Genomic DNA, 23337 nt, shown 5'->3' on the forward strand with positions numbered 1-23337 from the left:
AATATTAACTGGGATAACCTTGCAGATGGAGGAGTTTTCAGAAGTAATCAGTGACTGTTTTTTAACACAGCGTGTTAAAGCACCAATGTGGGTTGAAGCTTGGTCTGGATTTAGTATTTAGTAATAATCAAGACAGAATTGAAGGTGTGGAGGTGATTGAACCACTAGGGCCAAGTGACCATGACCATAATATAATACAGTTCTCAGTGTTTTGTAAGAGTGTGGATGCAAAAACTAAAATTGTTAAGTCTAACTTTGGTAGGTCAATGCGGAAAAGTCTAAGGAGGATAGACTGGGTTAAGCTTTTAAGTGTGGAGACAGTCAAGGAGCAGTGTAACAGGTTTAAAAATGTTTTACATGTAATGCAGAACAGGTATATACCTACATTTGGAATTAATAGGAAAAGAAAAAAAAAACTCTATAGTGGGTTGATAAAGAGTTTAAAAAGAAGCTGAAAAGGAAAAAACAGCTTTATAAGACATATAAGACTAATAACTCCAAAATGAATTGTAGGGCATATGAGAACTTGAGGGCAACCATTAAGAAGGATATTAGGGAGGCTAAAAGACAGGTGGAGTGGAATATATGGTAGCAGATAAGGCAAAAGATGACCCTAAGAGATTATTTCAGTATTTTAGTAGTAAAAGAACAGTCAAGGAGGAGGTCAAGTGCATCAGAAATAGTGAAGGGAAATTAAAAGATGCAGATTGTGAAATAGTGGACGCTCTAAACTTGCATTTTTCTGAGGTCTTCACAAGTGGGACTACTAAGGAGGTACTAAACGATTTGGAAATTGTAGGGAGAAGAACTGCTCAGATTAAATAGGCTAAAATCAAACAAATCACCAGGACCAGAAAATATTTACCGTTGAGTTCTTAAAGAGGCTAGCGAGTACATATACAGTATAAACCCTTGGCACATATTTTTAGGAAGTCATTGCACACTGGAGAGATTCTGAGGGCCTGGAAAATGGCAAATATTATCCCATTATGTAAAGAGGGTGACCGGGCAGATCCAAGCAACTATAGGAAAGTAAGCTTAACGTGCATCACAGGAAATTTAATGGAAGGAATTATTAAAGATAAAATTGAGCAGCACATGACAAGTACAGAAGTTTTTCTGAACATTCAGCGTGGGTTCAGAAGAGGAAAGTTGTATTTTACTAACATGCTGGAATTCTATGAGGAAGCAACAAAAGGATATAATCAAAGTGAAGCATATGATATTATTTATCTTGACTTTCATAAAGCATTTGGTAAGGTGCTACATGAGATGTTGGGCATCAAACTAAAAGAAGTGGAAGTTTAGGATGATGTTTTAAGATCAGTGAAGAATTCCCTCAGACACAGGAAGCAGAGGGTGATGGTGCAAGGAACCTCATCAGAACTGGCCGATGTTAAGAGTGGTGTTCCACAGGGGTCAGTGCTAAGACCGCTGCTATTCTTAATATATACAGTATAAATGATTTAGATAGGAATATGAGTAACAAGCTGGTTAAGTTTGCAGATGATACTGAAGTAAGCGGATTGGCAGATAATGTGGAATCTATTAAATTACTACAGAAGGACTTGGACAGCATACAGTCTTGGGCAGATTTGTGGCAGAAGAAATTTAATGAAAGTAAATGTAAAGTATTACACATAAGAAGTAAAAATGTTAGGTTTGAATACACAATGGGATATCTGAAAATCGAGGGTACACTATATGAGAAGAATTTAGGAGTCGTAGTAGACTCTAAGCTATCAACTTCCCAACCGTGTTCAGAAGCCATTAGGAAGGCAAACAGCTGGAAACTCGTTAAGGGTAAATTTCTTGCAAACATTAGGACGTTTTTCTTTACACAGAGTACCATAGACACTTGGAATAAGCTACTTAGTAGTATTATTCATCCATCCATCCATTATCCAACCCACTGTATCCTAACTACAGGGTCACTGGCCAATTCCAGCTAACACAGGGTATTAGTATTATTGTTAAATAATAATCCTACCACATATATATAAATATGTACTGCATAAATATATATATATTTATGCAGTACATATTTAATAAATACATTAAGGTCTGTGTGTCCAGTGTCTCAGTTTGGCTTTGGTGTGGTTTGTCAGTTTGGCTTCAGTGACATGCACAAAGTGGAAGCTCGAGTGGGAAATGCATGAAGAAGAGTTAGGGCATGGAATGTGAGCCACAAAGAAAGAGTCGCCTTTAAAAACAGCAAGTATACAACCAGAAAGGAGGAAAAAAGGGGCCTTGCAAATAATGAGTTTGCTCTCTGTGTTTAATAAACTACTTCAACTTGCACCTTTTCCACTGTAGACCGTGAAACGTTGCTACACTTTTTCATGATAAAATTAAAAAACCTAAACAATTCAAATAATACAGGTTCACCTTCTCTTTGTATTTCCCCCGTCTTCTCTCTCCATCCAGCTCCTTTTCCAAATTTCTGCTACTTTCACCTACATTTATTAATGACCTGCTTTAAAATGAGGCCTACAACTTGTGCACTACTGAATCCCATCCTTAACCCACTTATCAAATCCTGCCTTCATGTCCTAACCCTGACTGTTACTCCAATCCTCTTTAATAAAACCCCTGTGTGCGTCCAGGTGTCCGTGTGTGTGTCTTCTGGTGAAGTGCGCATGCGTGGGGCCACACGGCACATGTTCAGTCTCTTCCTGTGCATTCCCTGTGTATGCAGAGAGAGAGACAGGCACACAGGTACGCGCGCGCGACACACACACACACACAGGTGCGCGCGACAGACACACACACACACAGGTGCGCACGCAACATACACACACACACACGCACACACAGGCGTGCGACAGACACACACAGGCACGCGCGACAGACACACACACACAGGCGAGACAGACACACACACACAGACACAGAGGCACGCGCTTAAGAGAGACAGACGCACATACACGGAGGCCCGCGACAGAGACACACACACAACAACATTTATTTATATAGCACATTTTCATACAAAAAGTAGCTCAAAGTGCACACAGGCGTGCACGTACATCGCTGCAATGTTACTTTTCTTGGTTGTTTATTAAATTATGGATTTTTCAAATGTTCATTTTTTTCCCTGTGCTTAAAACTCATTAAAAAAAGTGTTTTTAGTGAGCGGGTCATAAGGCTATAGCACGAACTCTTGCAGTGTTAGTTTTCTCTGTTGTTCAAGGTTTTCTTAGTGTTATTCAATGTTTTTACTTTTAGTTTACTATTACGCTGTGCATTCAATGGTATAATTAACTATATTTGTGCTTTAAAACTTTAAAATATATATATTTACATACAGTTCGTACGGTCTGGAACGGATTAATTGTATTTACATACAATCTTATGGGGGAAATTACTTCGGTTCCACCGAGGTTCCACTGTATTACTGTCCGACAAAATTACAGGCATTTTATGGAAATACAAACCAGTATTACTGAGAGAGAAAATGAAAGGCACACAATACAGTGACACATATTACAGCCACATACAAGGTCCCTTGCCATTTAATATAGACTGTTCCTACTAATGTTTATGCACTACAGTTCTAGCGCCCGTTATTGTAACGGGCTTAATGTCTAGTAATAAATAATTCCTTTGGCTCTGTGACAGTTACTTTGAAAATCACTTTGTTAGAAAAGTCTTGTCTTGATGCTGACAATCTGAAACATTTGCAGCCTCTTTCACACTTACCTTTTCTGTCTAAAGTCATTGCCTCCAGACTCATTAGTTACTCAATTTGTAATAATCTGAATGCTTTTGAATGGTTTCTTAGCACAACCCAGATGTAAAACTACTCTACTTTGGGTAACTAATGGTTGGTTTATAGCAGCAGACTGAAGGCAATTCAGAATGTTAATTCTGTTAGAAAGGGTTTACGTCTGGTCCAGCTTAGCACTATTCACATAAGGAGCTACTCAAGGATCTATCCTTGGCCCTTTGCTGTTCTATAAATGCTTCTTCTTAGACAAACTCTTGAAAGCTTTGGACTGGATTATCATTTTTGTTGAAGATGATACTCAGATCTCTTACAACATTAAAAATGAAAGGTCATCAGAGTATTCTCCGCTCACAACTGGCCTCAGTGAAATTAAAACCTGGCGGGACATAACTCTTTAAAAATAAACTGCACCAACACCAAAGTCAAAGCACAACTTAAGAAAAGTAGCTCCTTTTCAATCACGCTGGGTACTGACATCATTGTACTGTCTTTTTCTGCAAGGAATACTGGTGTCTTTTTTGATTCCCCTCTTTCTTATTTACCAACATAAATCACATTTTTACTTCCATCTCCGTGACATATATTGTGTTTGCTCACTCCACTCTTTTTCTCCATGCTTTTAGTACATCCCACATTGACTACCTTAATTCTCTACAGGCAGATGCCTTTTCTAATCTTTCATCACAGCTCCAGCTGGTTTGAACCTCTGCTGCAAGAGTTCTAACACAGACCCTCAACAGTAAGCATACAACACCCATCCTTCTCCACATTCATTGGCTCAAATTTTTTATAGGCCTGAATATAAAATTCTGTTACTAACCTATAAAGCTCTAAATGGCCTTTCGTTGGACTAAATCGGTAAAATGCTCCATTATGCCCTGCTTGTCCACTAAGGTCTACAGCAGGGGTGCCCAATGCATCGATCGCAATCGACCGGTAGATCGCAAATGTAGTGCAGGTAGATCGTGTTGCATTAAAAAAAATTTTAAACGTTAGTCATATCATATATCCTCCCTATGGCATTTGCCACTTGATTGACATACAGGGCGGCCAGTCTGAGATCTCTTCTCTTCTAACACACTCGTCATCCCACATGCACCATCAAACGCGCAAGCTACTGCAAAACTCCGGCTGTGATCTACTTAGCTTTCCAATTTATATCGACTAAAGAAGGGATTTAAAAAAAAATTGTTTGGGGAGGGTATGGGCTGGATGTGGAATTGGAAGAGGATTTTTCTCTCACAATGTCACAATCGAAGTGCATTTGTCTGATCTGTCAATCTATCACTGCTATTCCAAAGAAGAAAAATGTGGAAAGGCACTTTCAAAATGTTCATAAAAACTACGAAACTGACGTCCTTCAAAAAAGCGATCTGAGAAAGAGAAAGGAGAGGGAACTAAACTCGCAGTTAATCGGACAATTGTCATTTTTCACTTGGCTGAATTCAAAAGCTCCTTGACTGCATTATTCGGCTCTACTTATTTATGTGAGTCAGCCATTTCCCACATGATGATTATTAAATCCAAATACTGTTATGCATGGTACGACAACATTACGTATAAAGTATACTCAGTATATATATATATATATATATATATATATATATATATATATATATATATATATATATATATATATATAATTTTAATGTAGGTAGATCATTTCAACCTGGTCATTTTAAAAGTAGCTCGCAAGCCGAAAAAGTGTGGGCACCCCTGGTCTACAGTTTCTGGCAATATCATTCCACCCACACTAACCTGTGCTAAGTGAGTTATACAGCTTTCAGCTCTATAGCGCCCAGACTGGAACACTCTCTATAACATAAAAAGATCAGCTGATTCAGTACCTTCTTTTAAAAGAAATAACTTAAGGACTGGTATCTGCTCCTTTGGTCATTGAGGAACAGGATGAGCACTGCCAAAGCCCTACAAAATGAATTCCAGCAGGCCACTGGTGTGAATATCTCTGACCAAACAATCAGAAACAGACTTCAAGAGGGTGGCCTGAGGGCCCAACGTCTTATAGTGGGCCCTGTGCTCACTGCCCGGCACCGTGGAGCTTGATTTGCATTTGCCATAGAATACTAGAATTGGTAGGTCCACCACTGGCACCCTGTGCTTTTCACAAATGAGAGCAGGTTCACCCTGAGCACATGTGACAGACATGAAAGGGTCTGGAGAAGCCATGGAGAACGTTATGCTGCCTGTAACATCGTTCAGCAAGACCGGTTTGGTGGTGGGTCAATGATGGTCTGGGGTGGCATATCCATGGAGGGACGCACAGACATCTACAGGCTAGATAATGGCACCTTGACTGCCATTAGGTATTGCGATGAAATTCTTGGACCCATTGTCAGACCCTATGCTGGTGCAGTGGGTCCTGGGTTCCTCCTGGTGTACGACAATGCCCAGCCAGGTTCCACCTCAGACTGTCCAGGAGCTCAGTGATGCCCTGGTCCAGATCTGGGAGGAGATTCCCCTGGACACAATCCATCGACTCATTAGGAGCAATGAAATTTCAGCAAAATGGACTAGCCTGCCTCATTTTTTCACTTTTCACTCTTCACTTGCCCAGTGGGGACTGGGCGGTCTCTTGGTCTGGAATCCCTACAGATTTTATTTTTTTTCTCCAGCTTTTGGAGTTTTTTTTTGTTTTTTCTGTCCACCCTGGCCATCGGACCTTACTTATTTTATGTTAATTAATGTTGACTTATGTTTATTTTTTATTGTGTCTTCTATTTTTCTATTCATTTTGTAAAGTACTTTGAGCTACATTTTTTTGTATGAATATGTGCTATATAAATAAATGTTGATTGATTGATTGACTTTGATTTTCAGGATGTCTTTGTAATTCAGCCCTCTGTAGATTGATAATTTTCATTTCCATCAAATGATGTGGCATCCTTTCATTCCTAACACATTACCCATTCCATATCAGTATAGATATCCTGCAGGACTTTTTTTGCATTGAGATATGATATGTTTTCAGAGTGTTCCTTTAATTTTTTGATCAGTTCATATAAAATGTATTATTGTTATTATTATTATTACAAAGTTGTTTTGCACAGCATCACAAAGACGTTTGATAGTCCAGCATGTGAGTTGCAGCAATATATTGCTTGCGCGGTCAATTCTTATGCCCTATAACAGTAAATAATAAATAACTGCAATCTACTGATAAAGAACAACGTGTATTGTACTTAAAAAAAACCCAACTTATTTAGCAAGTAGCTGTGAAACAAAACTACAGGGGAAGACACCAACCTTTATTTTCTTCGCATTGTAACGCTGCGGTCACAGTTTGCCTACCGCTGCATCCTTTAGTTAAGTGGTGCATCTTAAGATTTGCACGCTTGGCATTCTGCAAACTGCTTTCATGTTTTGTTTTTTTTTCTTTTAACAACAGGTGAAATGTATCGAATGCAGTGCGTTAGGACTTTCCCTATTTTGGAGTTTTCTGCACAAGAAGAAAAAGTAGCTAAAACAACGCATTGTGCTTCCTCTTTGCAGTTGACGTGTCGCGAGCGCAGGTGTCCGCGGTAACGCGCGTTGCACATCTTGGCGCCCGTGAGAGCGCGCACGCCGCCGCCTCGACGCCCACACTGTCAGTTTTAAATTGCAGCAGCGAGCTACAGAGCCTCACGACTTACAGTAACTTTCGGAAACTTCTTTTTACTCCTTTAAATGGCTTTCTGAGCTAACTTTACTTCAGGTGTACATTTTAAGTTTATATGCAGCTTGTCGGGAGAATAGAATCAACCCCGAACGAAACATGCAAGCCGCTTTTGAAGACTTTCGCAGACTTATCGAAGGTAAATTGAAGTACAACTTTGGCAGTTTGTTATAAAGATGAAAAACGAAAAAAAAAAACGCTGAGCATCCGAAGTGACTTGTAACTAGTGTAGTATATATACTGTATATATATACATATGTGATATGTATTTTTCAGAAATGTAACGTACAGTGGAGGTGTAATGATTGAGTGTCCTTCGTGCATATTGGCACTTGTTTGTGAGAAATCATCATCTGTAAGAGCTAATTTGCCAGTGTTAAGAATATGTGTAATGTGTGTCGGCAGTCAAGGTGAGGAATATCTGATGTAAAGTGTGCACTTCATTCATCTTTGTCTGGTTCTAATTCATACTTACTGTACACAAGCATTTTACTTAATTTTCTCTATGTACTTAGAAGATGGAGGTGGTGGGATTTTTATTTTCTATTTATCAGGGTTTTGATGCAGCCTTACCTCCAAGTTCGGTGTGTCTTAAATCATGATACATCTTTATACATCTCCTTTACCGGCTTTGTCAATAATCAGTAGGTACCTTCAGTTCTCAGTTTGGTATTATTTTGGACAATCTAGGTGAATAGGATAGACAAACTCGTCTCATTCTCATCACAGTTTTTTTTTTAGTGTTCTAGTCATAGGCTTTGTCTTCTACTGGCAAAGGAGTTGGCCTTTAAGCCGCAAGGACGCTTCAGTCCCTACCTATGACTCATTTTGTTACCCTGAACCACTCGCTTACCCCGTATCTTCTGCACACAAAAAAGTAAGCAATTGCGCTGTCTGTTGGGTTTAAATCAAGTCTATGGCCCCAATCGCTATACGTGGTGTTTACCGATATTTATAATGAGAGTTGCAGGGGTGTTATGGAATTTTATTTCTAAAATTTTAATAGATAGATAGATACATACTTTATTAATCCCAAGGGGAAATTCACATAATCCAGCAGCATCACACTGATACAAAAGACAAAAAAAAAAAAAATTAATTAAAGAGTAATAAAATGCATGTGAAAACATACAATAACTTTGAATAATATTAGCATTTACTACCCGGGTGGAATTGAAGAGTCGCATAGTGTGGGGTCTCCTCAGCCTGTCAGTGGAGCAGGACGGTGACAGCAGTCTGTCACTGAAGCTGCTCCTCTGTCTGGAGATGATCCTGTTCAGTGGATGCAGTGGATTCTCCATGATTGACAGGAGTCTGCTCAGCGCCCATCGCTCTGCCACAGATGTTAAACTGTCCAGCTTCATTCCTACAATAGAGCATTTCTTCCTAACAAGTTTGTCCAGGCATGAGGCGTCCCTCTTCTTTATGCTGCCTCCCCAGCACACCACCTCGTAGAAGAGGGCGCTCGCCACAACTGTCTGATAGAACATCTGTAGCATCTTATTGCAGATGTTGAAGGACGCCAACCTTCGAAGGAAGTATAGTCGGCTTTGACCTAACGACTTCCCAAGATTTTAGAAAAGCAAAATTCACCATGTAAAGTGTGCATACTGCATTTTTTCACAGATAACCTTGTCACCAGTTTTTGTTTTTTTAACATGACCTTTTACTTTGTGCTACCTCTGCATAGATATTTTATTGAAACATCTTCAGTTTTGCATCATCATAAGGCAAAACCTAGAGAAACCTAAAAAAGTTGTAAAACCTAGAGAAACATTTAGATCTTAATGTGATATAACATTTTTAGTTTTTTTAAAATGCCTGTAATGCGAAAAATAAAGCACAGTGACACAATAATTTGTAAATTTTACAACTGGCCTAGACTGAGAATGTAAAGGATAAGTTTATTTTTGTTTTCAACTGAACTTATGTCTTCACTATTATGGTATATCAGTAATGGTGTACTGCACGATAACATGCAGTGAATACACTTGACTGAGAGCGGCGTAGCTATTCTCATGCGATCAACGTCTCTTTATCGTCGTTGGATGGTGTTTTGTTCTGTCTGATTTGCCTTTGCAATTCTGGCATGTTTGACCACTGAATGCCGACATCAATTAGCCTCTTCCTCAGTCTCATTTTCTCTTGTGATTCTCTGTTGTATGGTCTGTTCTTTGCTCTCAGTTGCTCAAGCAATTCTCTTTCGCTCTGCGCCAGCCTGTCGTAAATGCTGAGTGCGCCCTTCATAGTCTTCATACTCTTTCTTTGTATGTTTAGCATTCGTTTGCTCAGAGGTCGATGCACTTGCTGCTTCCTCAGCAGCTCGTTTCTCCACCCTAGCGGCCTGCTTCTTCTCTTCTTTTGTCAGCATCTTTTCGCATTAAAACTGATTAAGTCAGTTTTTGTGTTGCAATTATTTAGTACGTTTTCCTTAATTTTTCACTTAAGCTGGCACTTCAGTCTGCTTCAAGAATGATTATATAGATATGAAGATATGAAGAGGTAGGGAAAGTGATGGTGAAGGGGGTAGGGATGAGAACAGTGCCTATAAGCATGCACCGCACGGCCGCCCTGTTGCCCGCTGCCGAGAGTTGATTCTACAATAAAATAAAATAAAAAGAGGAATAATTCCAAAATTCTTCACTTTTAATAGAAAGCTTTAGTGCAGAGTTTCAGCATAGTATATGTGTACCAAATTTCATGTCAATAGGTCAAATGGTTTGTGAGTTACAGGTGATTTAGAGTCCTGGACAGACAAACGGACAGCCACGGTAGTGTATTATATAAAAAGATACGGTATTAATTTACCCCATCAAGCTATGTTCTAAACTGATTCATTTTTTATAAATTGAAACAATTCAAGCTAGACCTGTTAAAACTAAATCGTATGGCTGCAACATAGGGTTGTCATTTCAGCCTTGGGAGTGCTGTATTGTTAAATGTTTGACAAGTGTTTCAAAAGTGGGTTTCTGCTAAAATTCAGGATGAAGATGTTGTTGTTCTACATGGGGTAAGTTGGCCTTGATTTTGTTTGACATGCTAGTAAGTTGTGAAAGACGGTAGATTCATAGAGGACGAGGCACTAAACCGTTATCATCCAATCAGTAGTTGACTCCTTTGCTGAAAGTCAGTTTTATGAGCTGTTGCACTGCCAGCAGGAAGTACCTTAAAAAACACCAATCATAAATCTGCACAGTTACAAGAGCACTAGACATACAGTATGACATTGTGTCTGCCATCTGCCACAACAACTAAAGGCTGAAATCCGCCTTTGTATATAGTTTCAATATAACGACTGGATACATGCCTTTGAAAATAGAACCACCATTGTATTAAAAATACTGTATTTGTAAGGAAAGGAGGCAGGAAATGTTGCTTACACATTTCTGATGATTAAAGATTTCTATTTTAGATCTTTTGTTTTTATGCAATCTGGTGTTATTTTGTTAGATTTTGTCTAAAAGGATAGCATGTAATAAAATGCATTATGCTTTCTGTTTCTCTATGAACAAATGTGATGTCTTCATTTTAGCTGGTCAAAAGGATTGGCAACACGTTTCATGTTGGTCCGTCATGTAACTAAATATTTGAAATATATATGTTTCTTTATATTGTACATGAAAGTAAGTTTAAATTTGAATTTTAAAAGATGAAGCCATAGGAAGCTGCATTTTACCCAGCAGCTAATGTTGGAGTTCCAAAACTCTCAGGACAATATTTTTTTTTTTTTTGGGAGTTATTTCTTGTCTTCTTAGAGAGTCAAGGCTGGCGGTTTGTCAAAAAATAGGGCCTGTTAAAGCCCATTGTGGCACTCCTTTTGTGATTTTTGGACTCTACAAAAATAAATTGTATTGTATTGACAGACTTCTTATTACTTGGCTAATGCCTTTATCCAAGGTGTCTTACAATATTTTGAGATACAATTGGTTACTTTTTTTGTTTTTCCAGTTGGAACACAAGCAGGATAAGTGACCTGCTCATGGTCACACAGTGTCAGCAGTGAGATTTGACCCACAATCTCAAAGTTCGAAGTCCAAAGCCTTAACCCATATGTCACTCTGCCTACAATACATGTCTACTAGTCTTTATAATTTAACTCTGCCTATAATACATGTCTACTGTTCTTTATAATTTAATGCCTGACATAACTGTAAATGAACACTAGCAACCTTTCAGGCAGATAATGACAAATCTGTCAATAATTTATTACTTAAAAATATAGACCTCTTATAATCCCAGTCCAGCCACATGTGGAAAATCTACTGAAAAAGCTTTTTTTTTTTAAAAAAAACTGGGATACATCAGTGGTACTGGGCAGTTCAAAATTAAAGGGTTGCAGTTTCAGTACTGTATAACATCGTACCACCTTGTTGAGTAACTGTTGAAATGGAAGCAAACCGTACAGGATACCATCAGGAAGGATAAACACAACTTTCAAGTTAGTTGCTCAAATTGAAGTATAGAACATAACCACTTTAAAGTTTGTCTTTACTGTAACCCATATATTTGTGGCTTTTTTTTCCAAGGAACACAAAGACATTATTTTGATAAATACCATAAAAGATTGTAAACCATCATCTTTCTTTCATTATAATGTGACAAAGACACAGGATTGTTTAGAAAACTAGAGATAATGACATTTTTGAAGAAAACAAAGTTCTCTGGAACCTTCATCTGACATTTTCTATGTGAAAACCTAATATAATTAGGGGGACTTTTTTGAATTTGATAACGTGTTTAAAAAAAGACAGAAAACATAACACCCACATTCAAGGCACGATTAAATTTAGGAAAGTGAGATACTCATAAGAGACTGCGGCAAGAGCTTTTGCGGTTTTTTTTTGCAAACACAAAAAATAATTCCCTTTTAGAAAAAAATAAATAATGTTGGTGATGGCCAAATATGTGCCCCTTTTTTGGGATACAGATCTTCTTAGATGGCACTTTCTATGCCTGTCAGTGTAATTTTGGAATATAAACCACAAAGATTTTCAGCCCAATTCCCACTTCTGAGCCTCTGTATGATCCTGAACAACTCATTTAACCCACTTGAGCGTGGAATAAAAAATATATATATTTATGAAACAAGTGATATATCTAGATCTTGTAAATTCTCTTGTTAATCTAAGAAAACTCCTTAATATCTTTTGCAATGATTTTTTTTTTGTTACACTGGGCTGAAATAAATAAGAAGTGAAACAATATAAAATTGATTCTATGGAACAAGTTCCTGGAACAGGGCAATGCTGTGGTGAAATCAATTCTTGGGAAGTGCTAGAGGTTTCTCAAGGTGTAGTCATTTGAGCAGGATATTCAAGCATGGGCACTTATACACTATCTAACAGTGGTTTCTTTAGTCAGCAAAAAAGTTTTAGTTGCCAGCTCTGCTTTATACAAATGACTCCAAGAGGAATACCGTGCATGGAATTCAAACTGTACATGTGCACTCATTCTTTGTATGTCATCTATTGCATAATTCTGATGTTCTGTGCTGGTATTCTTTTGTTAGTCCTTGTTGGTGTTTTATTTGTCATTCTTGCTATACATTAATTTATTGTGCTTTGCATACCTTTTTTGTATTTTTTTTTCCTAAAAACACTTGTTTGTTACCCATTAGAAAAGATATAGGAATGATTATTTCCTTTCCAACACCAAAAAGGTATCTTAGGAAAAGTGGTAAATTACAATATATAAGTTTTTCATACATAATTGTTGTATATAATTAGAAGATCTGATGTGTAGACAAGATTTTTTTACATGCATTTTGTTTACATAGGTGATCCATAAATTATTCAACTTCAGTAATTCTATGCTGTTTTTTTAACAATTGGTGTCAGTTTCACCTGCAAATGTTGGCAATAAATACAGCTCAAAAAATTAAAGAAACACTTTTTATTTAATCAGAGTATAGCATCAAGTCAATGAAACTTCTGGGCTATTGATCTGGTCAGCTAAGCAGAGGTGGGGGTTGTTAATCAGTTTCAGCTGCTTTGGTATTAATTAAATTAACGATAGGTGCACTAGAGGGGCTTGAAGGAGACAACCCCCAAAACAGGGATGGTTTAACAGGGGAGGCCACTGATATTTCATCTTTTCTGACTGTTTTTTCATTAGTTTTGCATTTGGCTATGGTCAGTGTCACTACTGGTAGTATGAGGTGATACCTGGACCCTATAGAGGTTGCACAGATAGTCCAACGTCTACGGAATGGCACATCAATACGTGCCATTGCCAGAAGGTTTGCTGTGTTTCCCAGCACAGTCTCAAGGGCATGGAGTTGATTCCATGAAACAGGCAGTTACTCTAGGAGAGCTGGACAGGGCCCCTTGTAGAAAGTCCTTAACCCATCAGCAGGACCCACTGGTATCTGCTCCTTTGGGCAAGGAGGAACAGGATGAGCACTGGCAGAGCCTACAAAATGACCTCCAGTAGGCAGGCCACTGGTGTGAATGTCTCTGACCAAACAATCAGAAACAGACTTCATGAGGGTGGCCTTTGGGCCCAATGTCCTCTAGTGGGCCTGTGCTCACTGCCTGGCACTGTGGAGCTCGATTGGCATTTGCCATAGAATACCAGAATTGGCAGGTCCACCACTGGTGCCTTGAGCTTTTCACAGATGAGAGCAAGTTCACCCTGAACACATGTGACAGACTTGAAAGGGACTGGAGAAGCCGTGGAGAACGTTAAGTTGCCTGTAACATCGTTCAGCATGACCGGTTTGGTGGTGGGTCAGTGATGGCCTGGGGAGATATATCCATGGAGGGATGCACAGACCTCTATAGGCTAGACAACAGCACCTTGATTGCCATTATGTATTGGGATGAAATCCTTGGACCCATTGTCAGACCCTAGACTTGTGCAGTGGGTCCTGGGTTCCTCCTGGTGCATGACAATGCCTGAAGGAATTGATACCAGTGACTGGCCCCCACACTCACCTGACCTAAATCCAGTAAAACACTTCTGAGACATTATGTTTCGGTCCATCCAACGCAACCAGGTTGCACCTCAGGTTGTCCAGGAGATCAATGATGGCCTGGTCCAGATCTGGGTGGAGATCCCCTAGGACATCATCTGTCGTCTCATTAGGAGCATGACCCCCCTCCCCCCGATGTTGTCAGGCATACATAAAAGCATGTGGAAGCCATACAAACTACTGAGTACGACTTTGAGTTTCTGCAATGAAATTTCGGCAAAATGGACTAGCCTGCCTCATCATTTTTTCACTTTGATTTTCGGGGTGACTTTGAATTCAGCCCTATGTAGGTTGATAATTTTCATTTTCATCAAATGATGTGGCATCCTTTCATTCCTAAGACATTACCCATTCCATATCAGTATAGATATCCTGCATCACTTTTTTTCCCCATTGAGATCTGATGTGTTTTCAAAGTGTTCCTTTAATTTTTTTGAACAGTTTAGTTTAACTGTATTGCCATGTTTTGCCATTTATTAATATTGGGGACACTGATGAAAAAAATCCAGTAATGTGTGTTTCTGTGTAAATATTGCTTGCTAGTTTGTGTCTTAACTTTTTTCAGTTCTACCAATTTTGCAAATGTGTATAGCTCTCTGATGAAACTGTAATCCAAAATACGGACCAGTTGGCAAGAAATTGTGAGAAGATATTGCTTTATAAGGCAGACTCTTGTATAGATTTTCAGTTCACTTTTCATTTAAGTTAAAAGGTAAAAAAGACAATAGCATGATTTGCTTATGGGAAGCAAGCAATAGTCTTCTTCTTCTTCATCTTTCAGCAGTTCCCGTTAGGGATTGCCACAGCGTATTATCTTTTTCTATATCTTCCTGTCCTCTGCATCTTGCTCTGTTACACCCATCACCTGCATGTCCTTTCTCACCACATCCATAAACCTTCTCAGGCCTTCCTCGTTTCTTCTTGCCTGGCAGCTCTATCCCTAGCATCCTTTTCCCAATATACCCAGCATCTCTCCTCTGTGACCACACTTATTTCTTTCAAGATGCTCTTTTTAGAATGTTCTGGCTGATACACTATGAAAGAGAACCTCTTTAATTAACTCCTCACTTGCTAATATATGATTCCTTGACAGTCATCACATCACCCCAACACTTTATATAGTATGTTAAGAAAAACAGAAATTAAGGGTCTCATGTAGGTTATGTGCTTCCAGATATAGCAGTAGTAGTAGAAGACTTAATAGTATCACATGTATGCTGTGAGAAGTACTATAGATTGTACACAGGCCCTGGTCAAATCCCCTGTCAATTTATTATTTGAAAGGCCTTTATTTTACTGAATGTGCTGGATCAACAGTGACATTTTGCTCATTATAAAGAATTTTATGACAAAGGGCCAAATGCCAAACAGTTTTGCTTGAATAGTTGGAGTCTAACTAATCACTTTAACTTTTACTGTGAAAAGCTGCGACATAGCCAACATCTCTGTCAGAAGAGCAATGCATCTGGACTATTCAAAGTTTCATGGCCATGTTGAAGGCTCACTCCACAACACTATGTTATTGAGGTGGTTCCCTGGAGTATGCATCCAAAAATTGTGTGTTAATATATTGTCACCCTGCAGAAATATGATACACCTCATAGAAAAGCAACCCAGATGGACTTGAACTTTAGCTTATTCATCCATATTTCGTATCTGCTCATCCTGTTTAGAGTCTCAGGTAAACCACATATTATCCCATTATCACTGAGCGGAAGACAAGAGTCAACCTTTAGCCAATTAGCGTAAACTGTTCTTTTGTGGAATGAAAACTAGAGTACTTGGACAAAGGTCTATTCACTTATGGAGAGAGAGTGCAAACTCCGCATGGGTAGTAACAAAGCCCAATGACTCAGACCCAGTCACTCAGAGCTGTGAAGAGGAAACGCTAACTGTTGTGCCACCCAGGACATAAAGACTACAAGAACACAAACCTTTTCATGAGAATATGTCATTCAGTCCAATCAAGCTCTCTTTATGTATATAAAAAAAGAAAAAAACAGACAAAGTAAATATTTGAAGGGCCCAAAAGTACTATTCTCTTCTGCATGTCTTAGTAACGTATTTATTGTATCTGATGTTCTATGTCTTTAAAGAGCCAGCTTCCATCAGTGCTTCCTTGCTTATGTTGAAGGGATTCTTACATATACTATATTCATTTTCTTCATGATTTCAAATACCTATGTCCTATCCTAGCTTAATTCTTGTTGGCTTAAACAGTTAATTCTTTTTTTCCTCCCATCCCTTACTGGCCTGGTATCTTATACCTGGAGTTTCTCTAATCTGATATTTGCACATTGACAAGTCTGCTATGATTCCTAAGTCTTTTTCATATGTTGTACTTTTAAGTTTTAGCTTACTATTGCCTAATTAATTATATCCAGATTTTTTTTAACTTACTATGTGTAAAGCAGGGCTTAGGAATAAGCTCATTTTTGGTGGAATGTGACTCCAGGAATTCAGTCTCAAGTGCTTTAATAATCAGGGTTAACCATTACAAACTTACTATTTGCAATGTAGGCATGCACTTTTTTGATATGTTTTCATTTTCTGAACGCTTAGAAACATTATTTGGCTTGAGACACGAAGTTCCGCTTTGCTTTACTTAAGTTTGGTATGGAAACTGTGTCCCATGCAATAAGACCGTGTTCATGATGAACACACATTTCTTAAAGACGTATTACAGTGTCCCTTATATAAGTACATCTACACTTTTGAGCTCCTCAGAACTAAACGAGGAAAACAAAATATGCCTGGTTATATTTTGATGTACATTGCATTTAGAAGCATCACTCACATGTGGATGTCAAATCTGTCATCTTTTGTAGCCTTGTCAATACAGTAATGAGCAAGCTGCAGAAAGCCATTACCAGATACAAAATCATAAAAACAAATGTATTACACAAGTTCAAGCTTATTTGCTGTATTTTTTATACTTAATGCAGGGAGCACATTTTGGTTCTCTAAGAAACACAATGTGGTTTGGCCAGAGAGTATTAAAATGGTTCAGATAGCTCAGATACTTTCATCTGAAACTGAAACCAGTGATGACCTACTCCAGATGTCTGACTTCCCTGTGTTTTTTACTGTGCAATGCTGGTCGATTTTGATGGTCCTTTGCACATCATATTTTCAATATACTTTGAATATATGATGCTCAGAAATTGCATTATAAAATAAACATGGTTGTTTTTTTAAAACATAAACAATATTTTTTAGAATTGTTTTTGTTCATGTTCAAAACATGAGTTTTTTGCATATTATAGGCTATTTTTCAGGCTTCATTTCTTAATGCTAAATGTTATTTCTTTTCCATGTGCGAGTAAAAAGGTCCTACACCAACAACTTCCCGCTGCACATTTCACATGCACATATTGTTTTTTTAGTTGTCACCATCATTCACCCAAATTGTATATGGGATGGGCGTGTACATTGTGATTTTTCAATACTACAGATTAACAATTAATAATCCTTAGAATAATAACATCTATAAAACTACAGTTAGAAACTGAATCTATTCTATTCTATTCCTATTCTTTTAGGGTTTCTGGGGTTGACAGTTTTTTTTTTCAGTGACTCCACAACTCTTGTGTAAAGCCTTACAGTTCTGAAACAAGTACCATAACTCTTTGTTTTCTGTATTTAAGTCAATTTCCAGCCCTTCCCAACACACTGCACCATGACTTCCTGTGTCATTCACATTGATTACTGGTCTTTCATGTAATAATTGATCAGAAGTTTTCTGGAAACTGCGATGAACAATTGCTTTCTCTTATAAAGTCCGTTTTTTTATTTATTTTTCCATAACACTTATTAAGCTAGTTGTCAGTCTTTCAGTGTTTCTTGGGAATACAATGATTTCCAGAAATATTCATTTAAGATATATATGAGATTCTGCAGTGTGTTGCACTGCTGTGTTTGCAGGTCATAAGTTTATTTGTTAAATTTAAGGGAACCGTAGCTCTATATTCAAAATTCAGTAATAATATTAAAAGTGCAGTAACAAAAACATTTTTTATCTTGACTTGAGTTTATTAACTTAAACATTGCTGGACTTTACTATAATATTCCTGATTCCCTGCAGTTGTTTTAATTTTAAGCCCTGTTAATTGTGCTAAAATTATATTTTGCTATTATCATTATTATTACTGTGAATTACATGAGGCAACAATAACAGAGTTCAACTTGGAGGGTTGATTCTATAATGTGTGTGTCGAAAGATGTTTAAGTGCTCGATGGTTTTGAATCTGATGACTGTTACTGTTTCTTAGATGAGAGTTTATAAAACAAATGGTAAACACTGAGTAAGTGAGATCAGTAACAGATTTTCTGCTTGGATTTTCTGCTCTGAAGTTATGGAAATTTTCAGGACAGGGAAGATTACAGTTGATGACTTTCTCTGCAAAGGAGATGACAAGTTGCAATTTTCTGTTGGAGTAGGCTGATGCTGTGCCAAACCTGACAATGACTAAGAATGTGAGGATACTCGCAATTGTGGCTTTGTAAAACCTGACCACTTTTGGCTGTGTGACATGAAGTTTTTTTCAGCTGGCAGGGTAGGCATTTCTTGGTTAAGCTAATTACATGATTTTTTTTTTCATTTAAATGTGTAGGAAATAGCAGTATACAGGAATTTAAATTTCTCTGCTATGCATACTGTGGCCCTGTTTATTTTCAGCAGGAGTTTTAACTTTGTTGAACACGATGATTTTTAGTACACTGTGATACTATATGGTCCATCACACTCTTATAAAATTCCTCCTTGCCAGTAGTTGTTAAGCCAGCAAACTTCAATAATTTGACTGATATTTCTATAGAAGCGCAGTATTTGGTACACAGGGACCATGACAGAGAGAACAGCACATAGCTCTGTGGAATACCAGTGTTTGTGGTACGAGGGTCTATGAGGTGATCTCCCTTCTGTATTATTCCTTTCTGTTTATCAGGAAGTTAGAGATCCACTGACAAAGAGATGGAGCCATTTTTAGCTGTGTAAGTTTAAAAGTAACAATTTCTGATATTATTGAATTAAATGTTGAACTGAAATCCACAAATAGAATCCTTTGCCTATATGTCAGGTTAGTCCTGATGCTTTAAGTGTTATCATAGGCCCATGTTTACAGCTTCATCTACTGACCTGTGGACTTTGTAGGCAACCTGATGAAAGTACAGGAGTGGGCATGTGATTGATTTTAGATTAGAGAGAATCAAACATTCAAATAGTTCCATGATTGCAGATGTAGGCACACCAGGTCTGTAATGTTTAAGTCTAGTTATCTGTTTCTCCTTTGGGACAGGAACAATTTGAGGTTGATTTGAAACTGACAAGAGTCCTATGCAGGCTCACTGACCGCTGAAATAGATGAGGAAGCAATGGGGCTAACTGATCAGCAAAGTGTTTCATTTAACTGTGCAGTTAAAATCAGAAGTATGGGGAACTTAAATAATGATATATATTAAGAGAGAGGGAGGGAGAGAGATTGGGAGCATGCACTGATAGCGTGTTGCCACACCCACCACATGACAACCATCTGGATTGGGACCTGAGAGGAGAACGTGACACCTCAGCAGCACACTGGAATAGTGTGAGGTTTTTTATGGTGGCTAGAGTGCCAATCCTGCCACCAACCCATATGTTATGATTTATTGATATTTGATTTATATCTGTATATTGAGAGCTTCTCATGCCTTGTTTTGAAGGTTGGAGGAGATAACAAAATGACAGAGATAACAAATGCTAATGCAAAACACAGAGAGGAAAGTTTTTATTTACCAGAATACCATTTTCTCCATCTGTCCATTTATGAATCTGTTTAATCTAATTCAAGGTTGCAGGGGAGCAGCCAGTATACTTGGTAACAACAAATGGTTGGCAGTTCTGACTTTTTACAAATAGGTGATAATGCAGTCTCACTATTTCTGACTTGTGCCGTGTGATGCTCCCTGTTCACCAGGCAGAATTGCATCCTTTTCCCATCTCTATCTCTGTAGCCTTTTGTTTATTCTACACAGTAACTCAAGTATCTATGGCACCTGCTGGGTTGTTGCCTTTTGTTGTCCTGGGGAACATTATCTGTTTTGCTCAAGTCGCTCTTTTTCTCTCTGACTATGTCTGTCTCTCACTCTCTTTTGTGCACTGATATCCTTGCATGATGCTCTTTCCAAGAACCATGTAAATTTGTAGGGCTCATTTCCATAATCAGTGACTGTCTTTGAGTACTGAAATGTCGGGGCTACTTTTATCTTTCTTTAGGCCACCCTGACTCATGTTCCTGTCCTGTGCTCTCCTTTCCTTCCTGGCAGCACCATACCAACTAGGCACCCAACCTCAAAAGCAATAACACCCTTAGAAACTATTCTATTTAACTTTTTAAAATACCCTGTTCAGTCAGTTTAAGTCTACGTCTGCTGGTGAATATTGTGGTATAAACAAGCTGAAAATAGAGTAAAATTCTTTTTAAACCACAGCTGTCACCTGCACCTCCTAGGAAATTGCTAAGTGTTTCCACTTAATTTGAAATAAAGTCGTTTCAGCATCTACTTCCCTATTTCTCTTTCCAGCGAGCTCATTCCCGTACTCCATCTGTTGGAGGTGATTAGGATGCATGCCCTTTAGATGCTCAGTCCAGCTTAACAGATTTCTCTTGATATAAGCTCTTTACTTGCAGGTACTTCTAGGCTGGTAAGCCTTTTAGTTTGTGACAGGAGATTAAACCTAAAAAGTTTGTACAGGAATTTCCTCCCTTTTGGTCACTAGTCAGAGCTTATGGCTTTAGGCGAATGTAGATTTAATAGTAAGTGAAACTCTGTACAGATACAATTAGATAAAACGATTTATGTGGTTTTGGAATGATTACCTAAATGTTATATTTGTCAGAAGCATTTTTGTTTAGAATTGAAACTGTTAAGGTTTGTATAATTTATTGTTCTGTAATATCCTTTTAGTAATATTGCTGATAAACTAATAAATAATGTACTTCTGTATTCCTACATTTTTGTTCAATGAATGTTTTATTAATAGTTTACTAAAGGTGTGGCATCTGAAGTACAGTAACTTTTTACAATATTTTGTTAACCCATTAAACAACATACAATTGTAAGTAGCTTTTGAATGCTACCTACAATATGTGTCTCCTGTGCCTGTCTTGGCTAACTTTGAATATAACTTCCTTTTTACATTTGGCCTTTTTCATCTTGAACCCCTAAAATGGATCATAAAGTCTAATGTTAAATTAATTAGCATCGCAGCTAACAGTGTAGATACTGTTTGGTGTAATTTTAAAATCATTGTTTTAATGTATTGAAAATTTTTCTTTAATAGTGAAAGGATTGCTCAAAATACTTATTACTGTCTTGACAATGGTTCATTGCCATTTGTTGAATGTGTAATTTTACAGAAAAGAAGTTGCTACTGTATATTTGACTGTGGTGCTGTCACACCTTGAATTGCTTGAAATCCAAGCTGGGAGAGTATAATTTCTGTAATTTTTCCATATTTATGTTCCCAAGGGTTGTTTTAGAGAACTTGTACCATTCATATATGGTGTCTAAATGATTGATGATAATGCTAAAGTGCCCTGATGTCATATCAGTGTAGATATTTCCACATACACTTTGATTGACTGGAGTCCTGTCTTGGGTGAGGTCAAGTCTTGATTTAGTTACTGATGGTTTATCCTCCTACATAATCTCTTATGGGATCCAGAAGGTACAGGAAATGTTTGCCTGAAAAAATGAAAATGAAATGATGGTGATTTTTTTGAATATGGCTTTTTTACCATATGTCATTGCTTCATGTGGTGTTAATGCTTTGTATATATAAAATATAACACATTGCAGCCAGTCTTGGCTTTGGACAAGAAGTTTGACTGAAAAGAAAATTTGAGGATTATTTGCTAAAATCCCAACATCACACCCTTTATAGTACAACCACACAAGCTAGCTGTGACACACATTTTAATTAAATAACCATCAAAACTAACTACAAAGTTGCAAGCTACTTTGACCAAATGCCATGCAATTTGACATGTGAACAATTTACCTTTAATAAAGAAAATTCTAGGAAAATATGATGCTTGACTCATTAAAAGTATTCCCTCATGTTTTTAGTGCTCTTGCCAAATTTATTGCAGGTTTTTCTTCTTACAAATATGATGTGGTTGATTTAAAATGTGGGCTTCCTCCATATTAGACCCTGTTTGTACTGTGCATTAAATCCTTTAGCTGATTTCTTCTTTGAAGACTCAAATGCAGTTTATTCACATGTAGTGCAGCGTTCTTTTAGAAGAATCCGATGACCATAGCCATCTTTTATGTTGGAATGCTATATTCTGGATTCATTTACAATGTATTTTTCAAAAAGACTATCACAAACTAAATTAGAGGAAAAATTTGTAAAACATTTTCATGATCTTTCCAAAACGTTGTGTAAACAAATTCATTGTTTAATAAAAAGTCACAGAGAGCTGTGACTTCGTTTTTTTCCCCTAAATTCTACAAATCGAATGCTTTTCCTATCATTAGTAAATATAGATTTTATGTATAGGAATGTACTGTAAATCAACACAAATTATTTACATCACAATATGTTTTTCAACAAAATAAGTTTTAGTTGTTTCCAACTATTCCTGGTGCAGTGCACATAGTGATAGATATCAATGTGTCATATCTGTGCCTATTTTGGGCTGCTTAGTGCAGTTTTGCAACTCCTTTACCTAATTTTTTCTTTAATTCATATTTCTTTTGACCTTTTTTTTTCTTGGTATCTGAATGGCCTCTGTGGCATTATGCAATGGATATGTTTTTTGTGGCCATGTAGTCTTCAGGTGGCAACATGCCCTGAATGTCAAATCAATCAAAACTTTTGAATAAAGCCAGAGGATAGACACAGGGAGGTGTGGATGATTCATAATGATTTCTTTGGTGAATGCTGAAGGAGTTATGGTTCCCTAAAAAAAAAAAATA

The 23337-nt window shown here is 37.6% G+C and overlaps 1 protein-coding gene across 2 annotated transcripts in view; it reads left to right on the forward strand.

Annotated features, from left to right (window-relative positions):
• The first annotated feature begins 7177 nt into the window (after nt 1-7177).
• Nucleotides 7178-23337, forward strand: part of skap1 (src kinase associated phosphoprotein 1) — a 258909-nt gene continuing 242749 nt past the window's right edge. The window contains exon 1 of one of the 2 annotated variants that reach the window (XM_039739883.1): nt 7178-7539. In XM_039739883.1, the coding sequence (XP_039595817.1) occupies nt 7500-7539 (40 nt within the window). In that variant the 5' untranslated portion in view covers nt 7178-7499. The remainder of the gene's footprint in view (nt 7540-23337) is intronic. The other variant, XM_039739882.1, reaches the window with a different exon arrangement.

This window comes from Polypterus senegalus, chromosome 17 (genome assembly GCF_016835505.1).
Source record: "Polypterus senegalus isolate Bchr_013 chromosome 17, ASM1683550v1, whole genome shotgun sequence".
NCBI classification, from domain to species: domain Eukaryota; kingdom Metazoa; phylum Chordata; class Cladistia; order Polypteriformes; family Polypteridae; genus Polypterus; species Polypterus senegalus.